The following is a 20926-nucleotide window of genomic DNA, read 5'->3' as shown; positions in this document are numbered from 1 at the left end:
CATGGACTGCAGCCTACCAGGCTCCTCCATCCATGGGATTTTCCAGGCAAGAGTACTGGATTGAGGTGCCATTGCCTTCTCCAAAGAAAAGCCAAAAAATGCCTTAAATAAAAACCTTACTGGGCAGTTGTAAGCTTTATCAACTGTTCCTTGGTATCATGAGTATTTATGTAAAATTCTTACTGACAGCTGAAATCTACCATTTCATTATTATTTGCTCCTAATACAATGAACATTATACATAAGAATATAAGAAATTCACTTCAGATTTATCACTAATGAGGTGCCATCCTTTTTATTAAGAACACTGGTGGCATCTCTAAGCTGTTTTAAAATGGCAACCTAGAAATGGAGACAAATGTCAGTCTGAGCAGCGCTGATTTTCCACTTGTATGTTTTATTAAATAAATGAGATAAACACAGGGCTTTATAAGCTTCCAGGAATAAACACCACAATTTACAACAGCCATACTAAAGGCACAAAGTGGGAAGGGCCGAGAACCAGATGGAGAATAAAGAGACTTGCTTAGAGTGATTTTTTTTTTCAAACAATCGAGAAGATGAAGTTGTCTAGGAAATAACTTTCGACTCACTTTTATGGGCTTTATTTATTAAACTGGCCTGGGCACCAGAATACTTTTACAGCCTAGAAACTCTTTTTTTTTTTTCACATATCATTGAGTTTTTTTTTTTTTAAACTTTACATAATTGTATTAGTTTTGCCAAATATCAAAATGAATCCATCAAAACACTACTATAAAATGAATACACTCACACACACATGAATGTCCACCAGGCACATGGAGTGTTTTGATCCATTGCCTCCTACCTAAACTGCACTGCCAGAGACTTTCTAAAGTAGAAGACCAGTGTTATACCAAGCTGAAATCACTGAAACTAGGTGTGGGAACTCTTTCAATCTCCACCCCTGGGATACCACACTGAAGATTAATTCCACAGAGATGCCACCACGCTGCGCTATCAGATGTTTGGGGTGTAAGTCTCTGCTCCAGCCGTTCTTTTCCGATACTCTAATATATGGTGATAAATGTTTCCTTAATCTGTACAACATTTTTCAATTACCCTCATAGGAGACCACCTTGAAGGAGCGAGTAAAAGGTTTAGTCATGGTTTCTATTTTTCTATTTGAATCAATACATTCTAGTTAAATGGACAATTAATAGGTCACTTCCAAAATAGTAGTGTATCAGTCCTGGTTAATAAACGATCCCCACAGTGGATAATGGGCCCTATGTATTCAGCAAGCCCTGTATACACTCAGCTCATCCACTAAATCCCCTTTCAGGTGGACAGGGTTATATGGGAAGATGAGCTGGAACGAGTCTATAAAAGTCAGTTTCATTCACTGCTTTATTTTTCAGCCAAGTGCTTTAAATGGTGTCCAGAAATTCACTTGGAATGTGAGACAGGAGAAAAGGCTGACACACAGAGCCTCACTTTATGACCATACAAAAGGGCAACTGACCCTTGCCCGAGCCTTTTCCCTGTGAAATGGTTCCGAAAGTTCATCTGCACAGTGAAAAATCGTGGTGAGGTCGCGTGTGGATGAGTCAAGTGAAAGTGGCGATTGGTCACGGGTCTGCCACCCATTGTGGCCAGGGCTCGGCCATGTAAAGTGCCCTGTGGGAAAGTATCAGCCCCCTAAAGAGATGCTCAGAAGCCCGCAGCTCATTAAACGGCCAGCATTTGCTGCCTCACTTGTCAGGAATCATTCTGTTGGGCAACTGCTCTCCTAAAACATTCATAAAACACATGCAGAGAGGCAACAGAGATCTGAATTCAACCATGATGCAGCTCTGGACTTCAGCCTGACTGTACTCCTAGCTCACTCTTCACCTGACAGAGCTGTTAACCTGAATCAACGTTTTCTCTTCCGCAGCAGAAGTCCACGTACCCCTCTGCTGGACTTCTTTATCACAAACTTGAGTCCTCCTGCCTACAGATTCTTAGTTGACCAAAAATCTCAAGATTATTGTGAATATTATTTCTTTTTATTTTCACTTAGACATTTTTTTTCTTTGTGCATGTGAATGTGTGTGTGCTCTTCAATTTCAAAGGTTGTCATTCTCCCTCTATCTCAGACACTATTAAAATGATGTAATGTTTGAAGAAAAGTTCTCTTGAAAACACTTCCTACAACCCTGGCTGGTTTTCTTCAAGATCATAAGAGATGGTATTTATCTCCTTTTACAATCTTGGCAATTTTAGATTATTTTCCATGGACACCTAGTGACTTTCTGTGTCACATTTTAAACCGAATGGAAATTTTTACACAATCTCTTAGTTTTCCTTCCTTTCTTTCTTCTTCTTTAAATGAGCATCGTTACATGTTTCAGCAAGAGCCAAACGGGTCCCTCTGAGATCTTTTATATCAAATGGAAAACAAGTCGCTTTCCTTGATGTGTCAGCCCTGGGTTTCAATGCTGTTAGAAACCGCTCACAATCGCACAGTGTGCTGAGGTCTGATAAATCTCTGGAAACCTCCTGAATAGGAACGCTGTGATTTTTAGCGAGGAATTAGCTCCTTGTCATTGCATTACCAATTAGTTTTCCAGAGCACATTAAATCCTGCTGCTTTGGTTTACAGAGTAACTGAGGCATTGCTGATGAAGCATAAAAACTTACTTGCAAAAGCAGTGGGGGATGCGGGGCGCCGACAGGACCCACCGCAGCACGCCGAGTAGAATGGCGGGGCGCTCAGAAAAAAAGGCTTGGAAGGCGCTGCAGAGAAAGCATTGATTGCATTGATTAGCCATTTCTTTTACACAATATTCAAAATCCCAGTTTTCCCAAAGTCACGGGGTAAAGCCCTACATCTTCGGAGCATTTAGTTAGCTACAATTTTTACTGGAATTTAAGTCATTTTAAAGTAGTCTTAACAACCTAGAGGGGTGGGATGGGAAGGGAGGTGGGAAGTACATTCAAGTGGGAGGGGATATGGGTAAACCATGGCTGATTCATGCTGATGTTTGGTAGAAAGCAATACAAAACTGAAAAGCAATGATCCTTCAAAATAAATAAATACATAAAATTTAAAAGTAAATAAAGTAGTCTTCATCTGTCAGAGCTTGCTGAATAACTTAATCCTGGTTTGGAAGTTATGGTATAAACACTCGAATTATCAAAACCAAACTTAATTGTTCATTTTCTGTGTGGTTATAAATAGTAAATATCAAATAGTGCTTTATTTAAACTTGCCCAGAGCAACACTGCCCAGGAGAATTCTCTGTGATGATGGACACATCCTCTGTCTCTCTGTGTCCAATATGTATCTACTTGTCATATATGCCACTGAGCACTTGAAATGTGGCCAGTATGTCTGCATAACTGAATTCTTCATTTCAGTTTTTTAAAGTTTAAGTAGATTCGTATGTCTAGGGGCTAACACATTGAGCAACACAGTTCTAGATAAAATACTTACCAAGAGACAGTTTGTATGTTACACGCTTCAGTTTAGTTTTTAAAGAGATTATATTACTCCACTTTTTATTTTCAGAAGGTGCTTTGAAATATATAGACAGCTGGATTCCAAAGGTGAAAACAGTTAATTTACTGAGTAATTCAATGATAACAGTGGTTTTTCTGATCATTTTACATGCTTAAAAGTATTTGAGAATAATAACAACATTTAATCTCAAGTGACATCTAGTTAACCTGAAAGCACGTGTGTTTATAGTACAGGGAGTTGCCATGTAATTCTGCTCTGCTCACTTTATTAAACTCTGCTATTCAGAACATTTTTAATACATATATACAGAATAGTTATCATTACTTGATATATCTTGTAAAAGAAATTTTAAACTCTGTTCCTCAGCAGATGAAAAATGGCTATAACGGATGTCACAGAATATTAGTAGCTCTCCTATACTGAACATTTACTATATACCCTGATGGCTCAGATGGTAAAGCGTCTGCCTGCAATTCAGGAGACCCAGGTTCGATCCCAGGGTTCGGAAGATCCCATGAAGAAGGAAATGGCAACCCACTCCAGTACTCTTGCCTGGAAAATTCCATGGACTGAGGAGACTGGTAGGCTACAGTCCATGGGGTGGCAAAGAGTCGGACACGACTGAGCAACTTGACTTTCACGCACTCTATGCCAGGCTTTGGTTAGGTGTAGTACCTTAAATACAAGATGTCCTTTTGCACAGTAGGCTTTAATATAATACAAACACAGGTGAGATTTCCTTAGGTGGGCAGCTTGCTTTTACCATCACATAACCATCAGAGTGTCTGACACATTCTAAATAGTCAATAGATTTTTGATAAATGAACGAATAATCTTAAAACTAAGAAATAGGAAATCAGGAATTACTCTTTTCCCTGTTCCCCTGACACTCTGAAACATAGCATCTTCTATAACAGATAACTTTTAAATCTAGAGGACGACTTGAAAATAAATATTTCCACTATTCTCCCTTTATTTTCAATGGAAACTTTTTTCACTTCTTAATCATATACAGTGAATATAATTTTGCTGCAAATACACGCCTTTTTCAAGAACAGAGTAATTTCGCACTCATATTTTAACCAACTGATAAGCATTCATTTATTTTACCAAGATCTTTGAAGGACATATCAAAATAAATATATAAGTACATAAAATAATTTTATGGTCTTATGGTCCTTAACGCTGTCAAACTGCAAATTAACCATAATGGAGGGTCTTTTCTATAATATGGCTACCCTGATGGCTCAGATGGTAAAGAATCTGCCTGCAATATGGGAGACCAAGGATCAATCCCTGGGTTGCGAACATCTCCTGGAGAAGAAAATGGCTTACCCACTCCAGTATTCTTGCCTAGAGAATTCCACGGACAGAGAGGCCAGAGGCGTTATAGTCTATGGGGTCACAATATGATGAAAAGCTGTCAATGTCAATGGTTTTAGTTTTTTAATACCTGAACTTTCAAATAATAAAATGTCAATGCTACTTTGAAAACATGGCAACTAACCAAAGTATGAAAGAGATCCATTTTGGCATTCAGTAAGTTCTATAAAACTTTAAAAAAATTGTCATTGTTATCATAAGTTGTTCTAATGCTGATTGAAAAGCCATCATAGAAATGATAAATCACTTTATTTGAACCTAATATCTTATAAGAATAGGGCTTCCCAGGTGGTTCAGTGGTAAAGAATAATCTGCCTGCCAATGCAGAGGTGGGTTTGATTTCTGGGTTGGGAAGATTCCCTGGAAAAGGAAATAGCGCCCCACTCTAGTATTCTTGCCTGGAAAATTCCATGGACAAAGGAGGCTGGTGGGCTTGAGCCCATGAAGTTGCAAAAGAGTTGGACACAAGTTAGCAACTAAACAGCAACAACATTATAATAATATGGCATTGTTTAGGCAGAGTTAAGAGTTACATTTTTTAATGTTTCCACTTCATGGGAAATAGATGGGGAAACAGTGGAAACAGTGTCAGACTTTATTTTTCTGGGCTCCAAAATCACTACAGATGGTGACTGCAGCCATGAAATTAAAAGACACTTACTCCTTGGAAGGAAAGTTATGACCAACCTAGACAGCATATTCAAAAGCAGAGACATTACTTTGCCAACAAAGGCTCGTCTAGTCAAGGCTATGATTTTTCCTGTGGTCATGTACGGATGTGAGAGTTGAACTGTGAAGAAGGCTGAGCGCCGAAGAATTGATGCTTTTGAACTGTGGTGTTGGAGAAGACTCTTGAGAGTCCCTTGGACTGCAAGGAGATCCAACCAGTCCATTCTGAAGGAGATCAGCCCTGGGATTTCTTTGGAAGGAATGATGCTAAAGCTGAAACTCCAGTACTTTGGCCACTTCATGTGAAGAGTTGACTCATTGGAAAAGACTCTGATGCTGGGAGGTATTGGGGGCAGGAGGAGAAGGGGACGACAGAGGATGAGATGGCTTGATGGCATCACTGACTCGATGGACGTGAGTCTGAATGAACTCCAGGAATTGGTGATGGACAGGGAGGCCTGGCATGCTGCGATTCATGGGGTCGCAAAGAGTCAGACACGACTGAGCGACTGATCTGATCTGATCTGATGAATATATGAAGCACTTTGAAAAGTAGATATTAATATATATAATAAAAGTTGTCTCATGTTTATTCTCAAGTATTTCTGTTTACTTACTTCACCTCCAAACTAAGTACTCCATAGGTATTTTAAGTTACAGCTACTGTGCTGCTTGGCATTTTGTAAATTGAGGTAAAAGAAAAAGGCTCAGCCATGTTGCACTTATATATGTGCATGTAAGCATCTATCATAATAGTTGGAAACACACACACAAAATTTTTTTTGCTCAATATCTAGTGTAGAAAATAAGTATGATATGGTGATACTACTGATATCAATATAACAATGCAGGCTAGGTACAAATTACAAATTTTACTATTCTAGCCAAAATGTTTCTCAGTTTAATCCTACAGCCCTAAAAATGAAAACAAAGAATTTTTTTAAAGTATGGTTCATTTGATACATATACACAATGGAATATTACTCAGCTATTAAAAACAATGCATTTGAATCAGTTCTAATGAGGTGGATGAAACTGGAGCCTATTATACAGAGCAAAGTAAGCCAGAAAGAAAAACACCAATACAGTATCTTAACGCATATATATGGAATTTTAGAAAGACGGTAATGATGACCCTATATGCGAGACAGCAAAAGAGACATAGATATAAAGAACAGACTTTTGGACTCTGTGGGAAAAGGCGAGGTGGGATGATTTGAGAGAATAGCATTGAAACACATATATTATCACGTGTAAAATAGATCGCTAGTTCACGTTCGATGCATGAGACAGGGTGTTCAGGGTTGGTGCACTGGGATGACCCTGAGGGGTGGGATGGGGAAGGAGATGGAAGGGAGGGCCAGGATGGGGAACACATGTACACCCATGGCTGGTTAATGTGAATGTATGGCAAAAACCACCACAATATTGTAATTAGCCTCCAATTTAAAAAAAAAAAAAAAGTACGGTTCATTTGAGACAAGTGTTCAATTAAATTCAATTGTGATAAATGAGGTTCTGAGATATAGACTCTTGGTGTTAAATTTAACCAGAAAAAAGTTTAATTGAACAGTTTTTTATATTCCTCCATACTATTCTATCTTAATATAATAAATCTGTAATCAAAATGACAGTTGCTATGTCTACTGTAGCAACTCTATAGTGGCTAAAGAACTCCATGTGACATAACCAGGCTTAAAGCTCCATTGCATAGTATTTTCTCACCATCTAAAATCACCTAATTGACACACAGTATTTACACAGAAGATTAGTTGATTCCTAATTTCTACGCATAAATACATCTGGTTTATGTGGAAATCACTGTGAAATTTCGATTAAGTACTCCATTTTTTACATGCTCCTACTTGGACATAAGTCAAATGTTAATCTAACGGAGCATGTGATGGCCAGGATGCTGAATGGTGTGAAGAAATAGCCATTTAAAACAATGCAATGCATTAAAGATATATATTACATTTTAATGTTTGTCAATCACATACTTTTTCAAGCAGTGAGCAGAATATGGAAACTCAAGTATGATAAAAACAAAGTAACAAGTTAACAGATATGTTAAAACTTCAGCAAACCATTTAAGAACTACTTGGGAGATTCTCTGAAAGGGGCAGAAAACAAGGCAATTTTAAGACCATGATATGCATTTCAAAGCCCATCAGTGCAATCTAGATGCAGTCCCTTTATCATTTATCATGTTAAGAACAATTTGTTTTAAGCTTACCGAACAATATATATGACAGGAATGCCTACTCTACGTGGGCGCTAGACTTCATACATGGGTATGAAGTTAACACTTGCTATTTCATTTATTAATATTCATCCTCAAATGGGCATGCATCTGGAATGTGATGATGACTGTTCTCAGCAGACAGGGGAAACACAGGTATTTTAGCATAATATGTATTAATAGTTCTTAGCCATGAGAGGCCACTCCAGTACTCTTGCCTAGAAAATCCCATGGATGGAGGAGCCTGGTAGGCTGTAGTCCATGGGGTCGCTAAGAGCCGGACACGACTGAGCGACTTCGCTTTCACTCTTCACTTTCATGCATTGGAGAAGGAAATGGCAACCCACTCCAGTGTTCTTGCCTGGAGAATCCCAGGGACAGGGGAGCCTGGTGGGCTGCCATCTATGGGGTCGCAGAGAGTCGGACAGGACTGAAGCGACTTAGCAGCAGCAGCAGCCATGAGAGAGAAGGACGTCAGGCACACATACTGGCAGTCACTTAGTAAGAGGCAGACATTTCCAAATCTCCCCAGCTTTCCATAAGAGAAAAGCCAATGGCTTTCCCTATGGGGGTGGGGGGGGGGGATGCATGCTGTCAGGTCCTGCAGCAAGATGCTAGGTTCTCTGAGCACACCACTTCAGGATACTCCACATTTTGTATTCTGCCAAAAAATCTGCCTTCCGGGTTCTGTGGGAATCTGTTTCAAGTTACAAACAAATGATTTAAAATTTCCAGAACAAAACTGTCTGAATCCAAATGACTAAACATGCTTATTCAGAGAAAACTCTGTGAACTTTTCACTTCTTAATCACATGTTCTGACTTATCTGAAAACACAGAATCAAACTATTAATTATTTTGAATGTTTAATTAAGATGGGAACTTAGAGCCAACTTAATGGTGAACTGGCCTGATTTTTTTTTTAAACCTAACTAGATGGTTCTGTGACAAAAGCACCCCACAGTCAAGGATGGTTACAAGCCTAGTTACAGAGAAATCATTTTCAAAATTCTGTGGTCTAGAAAGCAAGCAAAACATTTCATTTTTTTTTTCCACTTTCTTTATCAATGGAGAAGAACAGAGTGTATCTAAAGAGGGTGAAACCACATTCTTTTCATTGTCATAGCAAACTGTGGTACTAACTGATGCGGGCTGACATTTCAAAGGAAGAATCTTAAAGACCACTAATAAAACCTTCAAATACATTTCAGGAGCCACTGTGATGCTATGCCGACTAGACAGAACATTTTACGGAGGAGGAAGAAAAAAGAGAAAAGGTTCCAAGATGTCTTACAAAGGCAACCAAGGGATCAAAACATACCTCTGGGAAAGAATAACAGGGAATTAAATAATTTCAAAAAGATGATTTGAATGACCTCCTTCAATTGCTGGGTATATGGGCACTGGGAATAAAGAAATCTAAACTTCTGACCTTTATATATGACATGATTGAACAGACTATCTTAAGAGGACTCCCCCCAAAAAAATCTCTAAAGAATGACAACTATCTGTCATGAGTTATAAAACCTAAGAAATATCAGTTATTGAATAAGGTATGATTTATTTTATCACACAAGCTGGAAGTAATTCATTTATGCGATCCACATGCAAACATGCCTTCCATCACAAGGCAAAGCAAGTTAAGTCATCCTTTACCTTTCTGCTCATCAAAAAATGACAGAAGTCCACATTTTCTTTTTTTTTTTTTTTTTTTTGCTTTGAGTATTTCAGAGACAGAAAGCAAGGGTCTTAATAGTCTGGTACAGTTCATGAGAAAATAAGTCAAGTGCAGTGTCTACTTGTTTGATTCTGTCCTTTTAATTCCATGCAAATAATATTTACTATCTATCAAGTGCCACATAATGCATGTGTGTTGGATGACAAAGATTACAATAGGATAGCTTCCCTCCCTGGAAGAATTTCTATTTTTAAATGTTCCATAACTTACAAATTTGAATCTTCTGATCAAATAAATGAAATACAAATATTTCCACACTCCAAATTCAATTTTGTTCTATAAAATCTGAGGCATTTCCCATGGCCATAAGGTCTTAAAAAAAAATAGTACCTTCCCCTAACCACTGTTTCCAACCCTGAATACACATGAGAATGATCTAGAATGCTTTTCAAAGATACAGAGCCTGAACCCCACAGCAATTGGGTTAAACCGGGCTGGTAGGAGTGGGTCCACCAACATACTATTAATATTTTTTCAAAAGTTGCACACATGATTACAATGCATAATCAGGATGAGACCACTGACTAGAACACAAAACAATGCCTGACACACACCAGGCACTCAATAAATGTTAGCCTTTATTCCTACCATTATTACATAATTTGGGATCGATTCTAAGACAACAAATAAAAAGAAGCAGCATGGTTCAGACCTGCACTAAAACATATGAGCAAGTAAAAAGTAAAGAGTATTGTCAGGAAGCCTCCGTCAAGAAGGCTTTAAGCAGGAAAAGCATCTTGATCTGGAAACTTGACTGGGAAAGTATCTGAATGGCACAAGAAGAGAAATAAGGCATTCCAGGAAAGAAAGGTGGCATGAAAAAAATGAAAGAAGGCAAGGATGATGGTGACACACAGGGCGGGTTAAGACCAGCCTGACTGCTGGACCAAGGTCAAAGGTGTGAGCATTAAGAATGTGGTTGGACACCCCAACAATCATTGCAGCACTATTTACTAAATTCAAGGCATGAAAGCAACCTAAATGTCCACTGACAGATGAATGGATAAATAAGGGGGGTGTGTGTGTGTGTGTGTATTGTGCTAAGTTGCTTCAGTTGTGTCTGACTCTGAGCAACCCTATGGACTGTAGCCTGCCAGGCTCCTCTGTCCATGGAATTTTCCAGGCAAGAATACTAGAGTCGGCTGCTACACACACACACACACACACACTCTCTCTCTCTCACACACTGGAATATTGCTCAGCCATTAAAAAGAATGAAATAATACCATCTGCAGCAACATGGACAGATCTAGAGATTATCATACTAAGTGAAGTAAGTCAGACAAAGACAAATATTTGATATCACTTGAAAGTACAATCTAAAAAAATAATACAAAGTTATTTACAAAACAGAAATAGTCTCACAAACAGAAAAGAAACGTATGGTTACCAGAGGGGATAGCAGTAGGGAAGAATAAATCAGGAGCTTGGGATTAACAGACACATACTGCTATACAGGGCTTCCCTGGTGGCTCAGAGGTTAAAGCATCTGCCTGCAATGCGGGAGACCTGGGTTCGATCCTTGGGTTGGGAAGCTCCCCTGGAAAAGGAAATGGCAACCCACTCTAGTATTCTTGCCTAGAGAATCCCTTGGAGAGAGGAGCCTAGTAGGCTACAGTCCATGGGGTCACAAAGAGTTGGACACGACTGAGCGACTTCACTTTCATACTTTCATACTGCTATACATAAACAGATAACCCACAAGGATGTTCACTGGGAAATATACTCAATGTTTTATAACAATCTATAATGGGAAAGAATATAAGAAGATATATATAAATATATATTTATGTATAACTGAAAAAAGGAATGTGGTTAGAGGAGCTAAATGCAGTTGATAGAATGAAGGTCTTAAAGGACAAACTGAATATTTTTATTTGATCTGATAGTCAAATAGGAATAATTAATGTTCTCATAAATAACTTGATTATATGATCAGAGCAACTTAAAAAACAAATCATGTTCATTTGTTTTTAGCTCATCCGGTTAGCTCATCCACCTAACCATGGCAGATGAGCTGTGGTTGAATAATAAGGGACTATATGGAAGGATCCTGCTGTGGTCATATGTTGTGGCAAGAGGTAACAACCAGTTGTCTGGACACTCCCACTGACACCTTCTCCACTATCCTCACAACACCAACAAGTGTCTGGAGTCTGGCTTCTCATCAAGCTGGGGTACCCTGAAATCACAGTTCACTGCAATCATCAAAGGATGCTAGAACAGCTCACAGTTGAGCACCCCATAAACAGCCAGCATCCTTGACTGCCGTGTGAGTCCATGGACATCCATCTTGGACATCCAGATCAGCTGAGCCTGCAGATGACCGCAGCTGACTTATAACTGCAATGAGATTCCAAGTGAGAACCACCCAGCTGAGCCTAGACAGCCCAACAAACCGTGAGCAAAAATAATCGATTGTTCCTCTAAGTTCTGAGATGGTTTCCTACACAGCAATACCCCTTTTACCAGTATGCATTTTGTTTGTGGTGGAATGGTGGAACTCTAGCTTTTACATCTTTCCCTGTATGTTACCAACAGGGTTTTGAGATGTGTGGCTGAAAGTCCCATGGTGAGCCTATCACCTGTGCTCATTTTGAAATGAGGCTCAACGCAGTTACACGAATTGCTTAGGATTATATAATTAGTCATTTAAAGATCTTGACTTGAATCTAGGTTTTAAAATTAAAGAAATGCTGCTAAAACCAGCTCGGAAAACTATATATTATTTTAAAATTGACTCAATATGCATTTTTGCTTTGGAGAAAGTTTTGGCAAACTTTTACTATAAAAGGCCAGAGAGTAAATACATTAGGCTTTGCAGGTCATGTGGTCTCTGCTGCATCTGTTCAATTTGTAGTGCAAAAGCACCTGTAGAAATAAAAAAAAAAAAAAAGGAAGAAGAAATAAGCAAACAGAAATGACTCTTTTCCTGCTTTGAAGGATCAGACTGTCTTTTGGTTTCAGACCCAATATAACTCTAGAGTAGGTTCAATATGGGCTTCCCTGGTAGCTCAGCTGGTAAAGAATCCGCCTGCAATTTGGGAGACCTGGGTTTAATCTCTGGGTTGGGAAGATCCCCTGGAGGAGGGCATGGTAACCCACTCCAGTATTCTTGCCTGGAGAATCCCCATTGTCAGAAGAGCCTGGTGGGCTATAGTCTATGTGGCTGCAGAGAGTCAGACACGACTGAGTGACTAAGCACAGCACAGGTTCAACACACCTAAACTCAATCTAGTCCTAGGTTAGTCTATTAAAAATTCACCAGGGCTTTGCTGGTAGTGGTCTAGTGGTTAAGATTCCCCTGCCAATGCAGGGAACACAGGTGCGATCCCTGGTCCCGGAAGATCCCACATGCCCTGGAACAAACAAGCCTGTGTGCCACAACTACTGAGCCCGCAAGCCCTAGAGTCCACATGCTCCCCAACAAGAGGAGCCACCACAATGAGAAGCCTGCGCACTGCAACCAGCGAGCAGCCCCCGCTCACCACAACTACAGAAAGACCACGTGCAGCAACAAAGACCCAGCGGAGCCAAACAAATAAATAAATCTTAGAAAAAAAAATTCACCAGCCATCATGGTTTTTATTGCCTTTTAATGTACATAAATCTTCTCAAAGAATAGCTATTTCCTTCATATAATTTAATTTTAAAAATATTAGAGATTTAAATTTTTAAGGAACAAGAAGTTTTGAGCTCTCTCCAGAGGACTGCCATGCTGTGTGTGGTTAGTCACATCCAACTCTTGGCGACTCCATAGACGGTAGCCTGCCAGGCTCCTCTGTCCACGGGATTCTCCAAGCAAGAAGGGGACCGTTAGACATGTATATATTGTACATGCTATTTCTGATGGCCACAGAATTAACGAAATCAAGGTGGCTATGGCATGCATGGTGTCTGAACATGTGAAAGAAAAGGGAAAAACCCAGTTCATCTTTGGAATATTTAAGAACAAGAAGGCAATTAAATATTTTAGCAATATATAGAAAAAAGACCTGCTTTTTTTTCCCTTTCCTTTTCCCAGATGCTTTGATTCTGAAACAAAAGTTTAAAAACTTATAGAGACTTTTTGATCTCTGACTTCAGAGAGAATTTTAGTGCCTTAAGTTTACTGTTCATATAACTCACATAAAGAGTGTGCCCCTGAAACATTCCCAACTAATAGCTGGCTGACAAAATGAATAATGCTATTAAAAATAAAATCGGTTATGGTAACTTTATATAAAAGTGATGAATCACTCAGCATTGCTAAATCAGGTACTGACCAGAGGCTAAAAGGAATGAAAGGGAGAGATTTCATTAAAAGTGGAAACATTACTGAAAGTAAAATAAAAATATTTTGGAATAAAATATACAAGGGTCTGGTAAGCACATTAGAAGCTAAGGCAAAAATCCAATTTTTTTACTAAGAGAGTGTAAAATGGAAGCATGATCTAATGAAGTCTTAAAGAAGGAGAAATTCTAACAAGCATTCCTACATAGAAATCATACTGTTTCTTTTTACAATTTGCCTTTTTGTTTCTGACAGACTCCAGGTGTACTTGAATGAAAACAAAGTTCTTTAACTGACTTAAAAATTATGTACCTTCATTGTGGAAAAAAATCACAGTAATAAGGTAAAAAAAAAACAACTTTATTTGGAGCCTCTGTTAGCCCATGATTAAGTGGACAAATACTATTTTTAAGAACCACAAATCAAATCTCCTCAAAAGATAGAATAAGATAGATTCAAAAGTTATGCATGATATCAACAAAGGAAATAGGATGGTGGAAGGTAGCTTGAAGAGTAAATAATGTATTTACCTCCCAATTCTAACGTAAGAACACATTTGTTTAAATATTTGAAAGATGGTAACATTTTTGCTTCTGTAAAAACTTTCATAGCAAAGAAGCTCAAAGTATTTTACCAATGCAGCTATTACCTATATTGGTTCTCTTACTTTCAAGTTGCTACAATTTCTACCACTGACCAATGACAAAACTAACCATAAGATGTTTTCTTACAGCAAAAAGAGCTATTTCTGCTGGGCAAAGGGGAGGAAGGAGGTGGCACACTCCAAGAGCAATACACCAGACTCTAATGTACAGTGTTGGGTTCAGTATCTGAGCCACACTGATAGTAAACAAACATAGCTAAAATCACGGTTGACAATTCTTTTAAACTGTCCAGAACACATGGTGTCACACATCTACAACATATAACAACATTTGGCATCCTTTGGCATCCTGATGACTCTGAACTCTCTAGATCCTCCAATTACTTCTGCTTAAATCCATACACAATTTTCTGGGCATTCAAACCACTGTGCCTCTTAAAATAATCCTCAAATCCCTAACGTGAGTAAGAGGTAAAGGGAAAATTCTAAAATGTTCCTACTTGCCTCCTGGATTTACTCGTTTTATTATTAAACCTCAATAATAAAGCTTCAATACATGTGAACAGATTGAGATTTCTTGCTGTTAAAGCAAAGCAGAGAAGCATATTTTAGTGACTGGGAGAGGGACAGATACTAATGTCAGAGGCAAATATGATGCACATAAATTGCTATCATTTTGTAATTTCAACTCAAGACATAGAGACAATGTGGTTTTCTCAACCCAAAGCTGGAAGTAAAAAGACTGTCTATTAGTACAACTGGTCCTCTTCACTGCAAAACCTTCCTGAACCTGAAGAACCTTATGAAGTTTGAGACCATATAGCAATTTGTTCAGAGTTGATTCCTTATAAACTATGCAAAAGTTATTAATATGTTAATATAAATCCAAAGATATGTTAAGCAGCTTATTTAAAAAATACAAGTGTAATAAGAATATTGATGGGTGTTATCTACAATTCCACCAAAGGGTGTTTTTAGGGTGATGGTCTGAGCAAGGAACTACTAGCATGGGCCCCATTATTATCCTTTTCTAGATCCCCCATTGTCTTTGTCTTGGTTCTGGGTCAGCATTATCAACAGTCAAGATTCTGTGATTTTAATTTGCCAAAACAAAACTAGAGCATAGCATTAGCTAAAATAAATAACAAACTCTAGCTTCATAAATTAGATCGCAAAATGTTCAACTGGACTGGAATCCCCACCTAGAATACAAGATGCTCCATTTTCTCCTCCATCCTCAAAGTGCCTAAGGCGTAAGAGAAGCTATTTTATGTCACACTTTCACTACATCTCAGTGAAAACAGAAAAAAACTACCAGTTGGGACACAAAATACAAGTTTGGGTAGTTTAAGACACAGTCAAGATTAGTAAGTAAATACTAGCTGGCACTGTGAGGTGGACAAGAAAATGAGTGCACATGAGGTATTACTAGTAATAAGAAACTTAACAGGGTACCAGAAAAAATAAGATGGATCTGATTCCATGCTTGTACTACTATATGGTACAACCTACTGGACAAAATTACTTTTTAAAAAAGGACAGTTTAACTCAACTCTTCAGAATAAAAAAACTTGCTTTCTAATCCTTTTATATGCAGCACAAGAAGTAGATTTAATAATCACTAAATTACATTCAGGAAATTATCTTTATTTCAAACATTATCTAAAATGTTTAAAATAACAAATGTCACTGAAAAGCAAGGCTATTTATTCCACTTTGAAGAAAATAGGTTGCATAACTAAAAGAAATTTAAATTGTTCAGATTTTCACATTTTCAAGACCTTCTTTAATATACAAAAGCATGGATATCTGAATCTAGTACAACAGCCACCAAATGATGACATGAATGAACTTCTGGGGAAGGGTCTCTGATGACTATTAGGATTTACTTGACAGACCTGATTTCCACCAATACACTATGACATCCAAGCTTCTCTTTTTCACATACAATGTCTGGAGGTGAATCTACTCACTACCTGTGATCACAGTAAACATGCCCCTCTCAAATCTTGGAGAATGTGCTCTGATTTTTAAAGTTTTTAAACTACTCTATATACACAACTTGACAACATATAGCTATGGAGTGTTCCTTTTTTTTTTAAACTCTAAATACTTAAAGACTTGCCAATTTTTAGGAATGAAGCACAGACAGCTAAATTTCATTCATAATCTGTAAACCTGCGTTACTGTTTAACTGTCACCATCTTTCAGACACACAACGAGATGAAGGGAAAGACCAATTTCCTATAGGCTCAGGTATAACACCCCAATCTGATTTATTATGAAGATACATGTAACTGGTTATCCCATAAGCCCTCATTAGTTCTTATTCAGGGAAAAACTAGTGTAAGGAATATTTGGGGCAATAGTTTTCTCTTTCACAAGGTCGCAGAATCGGGGGCAATATTTTTCTTTATCACAAGATCACAGGGTTTTTAATTGATACTTCAGACCAAAAAAAGTTAGCAAGTGGAATAATCATTGTAGAAAAAATTGGCCTATTATGAGGATTAAAGCAGCTAACAATTATGAAAATGCTTGGTAAACCATAAAGTAGGACAGAACATGGACTGTAAGCTCCACAGGGGCAGAGACGGTCATCTGTTTTGTTCCCTGATTATCCCAATGGCCTGGAACAAAGTCTGGACACATGGGAGACAGTCAGTAAGCATTTGCTGAATGAATGAACTATATGGTATAATTAATAGTGGGTAACAGAAATAATGAAGCAGAAATGCATGCAGTGGCATAAATCCCCTAGTTAAATGGTGCTGTCTTTCACCAATGCACTTAAAAACAACTCTGAGGCTTCCTTACTCAATATTTAGACTGGTGCACTCAACAAATTAAGGTTGAGGGAAAAAACGGGTAATCATTATACTGAAATCATTAAAAATCACATCCAGTGATCCACTAAGTTAATGCATAGATCAGAACTGGTTGTTCACTGATGTTTCAGAGAGCAATACTGTTATCGTTCTAAAAACAGTACCTTCTCTAAATCTCCTTTCCACTCTTTATAGAACGTCAATCACTATTTCATCCTCATCTAATTTTCAGGTGATAGCGAACACTGTCAGCACTCATTGTAACTTTATAATTCTACACGGTACAAAAGAATTCCCACAACATTTGGCAGGACAAGAATCTGTCATTTGGAAGGACAAAACTGGAGCAGCGCTCACAAAACTGTATTCTCTGTCAAATTATTAAAAAATGTTTTTAAGCATATTTGTGGGCACAAATTTACAGGGTTTTAATTTTCTTCTTAAGATATTTTTCGAGTTTCAAAAATTAAATGCACTCTTTACAAGAATGATTTTTTAAAATAAAAAGTTATTTGTTCAAATAAAAATTAACTTCAGAAAGCATCAAATCTTCAATAAGGACTGAATAAAATATTAGGAGATATACGGGCCTAAAGCTATATTAAAATACTTCAAAGTGAAATTTAAATTCTCACATTCTCAATTATTCCAAAAAACATTTTTGCATTTTGATGTTTCAATAAGTGTACAGAATGAATATGTTCTTGAAAACAAAAATAATGTAGTTAAACCCTTTACTGAATAATTGCAATATTCTGAATGAAAAGAGTAGGTATACAAAATAATTTTTCAGAGTTATTGAAATATCTGTATTTGATTTGCATTTGGTTTACTTAAATCTAACCTGTAAAATCTACAAAGGTTGAAATTAGCTTTTTGGAGTAGCCAATCATGATCAAGAGCAACTTAAGAATACTTGAAAAGTAACATCTATGAACGTAATGTCAAGCCATCAAAAACCACAGAAATCACTAAATTTTCTTGAAAATGTTACTTTTATGAGACATTATTTACTAGTGCTTGTCTAAACGGACCAGCTATACATGTTTCTAATTTTCCGAATACTTCAAAAAGGAGAGAGTGGCCCAGATTTCCTAGGCACATAAACTTTGCCTTTAACTGTATTTGTTCCTCTCCCAGGGTGCAAAAATGCTGCTTAGAATTTAGGTTTTACACTGTGTGAATGAGACCGGTGCTCATGTAATTATATTTGTTCCATTCTGTTAGTAACCATTTCAAAGTGAAAGACCAGGACAGGTTCTAAACATGTTCAATTCTATAAAGTCATTAGCAATAAATTTGATCCGGCAGTTTGCTGGGACAATGAAATCTGCTGAAAAAGCGTCGATTAGTCATTCTGGACAAACCCATCAGGATTAAAAGAATGAATTAAGATCGTCTAAGGACGCAGCCAAAAAAAAAAATTAATCCGACTGGATCTCAGCTTTTGAGTCACTAAGACGCTTTTCCCTTTCTCAAGGCCAACTTCGGCAGCCCCTCCGTAAGTTTTAGCTAATATAGAATTAAACTGTCCGCATTCTCTTCCCAGTCACAACACTTCGGTTTTATGCGGGAATTAAAACAAGCAAACTAAAACAGCTGGGGTAAATTCTCATGTATTTGGTGAACTTCCTACTCCAGGTGCCAATTCAACTGTTCTAGCTCAGCCCGAAGAAAAAGCCGGCGTCGATTTTCTTGTGCCTTAGCAATCCAAAATTTAAGAGTGGAGAAAGCCAAAACTTGGCGCAACTCTTTTTCCAAAGATCTTTGCGCGTGTTCTCCAACCTCCCCGACCGACGCTAAGGTTTGAGAGGCAAAAGCCCCCAAAGCGAGAGCGCGAGGCTCTTCAAGCCAAGAACTTTCCAGGGAGCGGGTATCTCTCGGCCTCCGAGACAGAAGCGGGCGGGTAGAGACGCTGAATTTTGGAAACCCAGTGGAATAGGTCCAGCGAGCCCAGAGAAGCGGAGCGGGGCTGCGCTTTCGGCTAAGGCCCGAGGTGACTTCAGGATTTCTACAGAAAGGCCTGAAATTCAAGGTAGCCCTACCACTTGTAGAAAGAAGGGGAGAAGAGGAAGCTTGGTGGGATGGGATGGGGAGGAACATCACGATTAGCGGTGGTACCCTCCTCACTCCCGAGGCTGCATCTCCATTGATGCTGGAGATGCTCTCGGAAGCTCGAAGCCCGAGAGGATTCCTGAGCACTGGAGCGGGTGGGCCCGCGGCCCGGGAGGCGCAGGGCGCGGCTGGGGAGGGGAGAACGGGCTCACCTGGGGCTGGTGGCTGGAAGGCACAGTCCGGGTCCCCCGGAGCCCGGCCCGGCAGCCGGGCGCCGTCCGCCGAAGGGCTGAGCACTTGAAACGCCCACCGTGTGCCGTAGGGCGCCCCGCCGGGGCTGACTGGTTCTGCCGCGGGGCACAACTTGAGGGGAACGGGGCTGGCCGGCAGGGACCGGACCTGCGCGCCCGCGCCGAGAGCCGCTGCCGAGCCGTGGTGCTGGGGCGGTGGGAGTCCGAGCGGCGGGGCGCCCCCAGCCCGCAGCAAGTTCTCGATCAGGAAACTCTTGCCCAGGTTGCCAAAGCCCGGAGCGGCGGGGAAGTTCAGGAGCGAGGAGGAAGCTACCACGTCCCAGTAGGCGCCGGCGTGGGCCGCCACGGCGCTGGGGAGCATGATGCGCGCCGGGGCCTCTGCGCGCTCGCCTCCCGCCGCCGCCTCCCGCCGCGCTGGAACGCGCTCAGCCGGCAGAGGAGGCGAGGACACCGAGGACCCTGGCGGGCTGGGAACGATATTATTTACTTGCGCTGAGCGTTGTTTTTTTTTAAGGCGGGGAGGAGTGAATGTGGGAGGGGGAGCTGTGCTTTTCCCCGGCCCGCGGCGTAGGCTCTGAGGGCTCCGGGGGAGTCCCTCCCGCTGTCTATGCAGATCCGGACTTTTTTTTTTTCTAGTAGGCTGGAAGGTGTGTCCAACCCATCCATTCGTGTCACCCAGTCCACAAAGTGACAGACGCGGCCAACAATAAGGGCAACCCGAGAGTCCGAACTTTGGCGAGGGGAGGGGACGCGTAGCGGGAGGAGGAGGGGTGCGGGGGCGAGGGGATCCCGGCCGTGGTCGGGAGCCTGCGGAGCCCGGGGGGAGCTTGGAGCCGGGCACAGAGCGCGGACGGCGCTCACATTGGGAGAGCGCTCGGCGGACCACCTGTTGGACGACCCCTGGCTCTCCGGGGTTGACGTCACTTCGGGGCCACCAGGGGAAGTGAATGGGAGTCACTAGTGTCCTGGAGGGGTATAATCATCAGAGAAAGTCACATGTGTTACTGAGACTTGTGCAGATGAAAAGGCACCTTTTAAAGAATGCGTTGTTTGTGTATGAAATGTGGCCCCTGTTTGTTTTTAAGAGGAAAGGAAATGAGTTTTTTTGGAAGACCCTTACAAAATTTCTGTTTCCAGCAATTCATGTCCAGTCACTTTTTTGGTAAAATTTGATTTAGGAGTCACTTTAGAAGAGGTGATCTAATAAATTTTGATTTAGGAAAAGGGATCTTAGTTGGAGTTGATTAAATGGCAAGTAACAGGTGCTTGGGTCCAAATTCCAGGAAGAAAGCCACCACCAAAGCAAAGGTGGCCAGGGACTCCTCAGAGAGACCAGGGTGAGAACTCTGAATTCCTTAGGATTACAGCTACTTTTTTTTTTTTCTTTTTTCCTAGAAATGTGGGTATTTTTCAAT

At 39.9% G+C, this 20926-nt stretch overlaps 1 protein-coding gene across 1 annotated transcript in view; it reads right to left on the bottom strand.

The window, feature by feature from the left end:
• Positions 1-20251, bottom strand: part of DBX2 (developing brain homeobox 2) — a 39034-nt gene extending 18783 nt beyond the window's left edge. Inside the window, exons 1-2 of the mRNA XM_061416376.1 lie at positions 19473-20251; positions 2647-2742 (exon numbers count right to left, since the gene is read on the bottom strand). Coding sequence (XP_061272360.1) covers positions 2647-2742; positions 19473-19872 — 496 coding nt within the window. The 5' untranslated portion in view covers positions 19873-20251. The remainder of the gene's footprint in view (positions 1-2646; positions 2743-19472) is intronic.
• Positions 20252-20926: the final 675 nt, after the last annotated feature.

The sequence above is a fragment of the Bos javanicus genome, chromosome 5 (assembly GCF_032452875.1).
Source record: "Bos javanicus breed banteng chromosome 5, ARS-OSU_banteng_1.0, whole genome shotgun sequence".
NCBI lineage: Eukaryota > Metazoa > Chordata > Mammalia > Artiodactyla > Bovidae > Bos > Bos javanicus.
The sequence above is the reverse complement of the archived record's forward strand: the minus strand, read 5'-3'. Positions and strand labels throughout refer to the sequence as shown.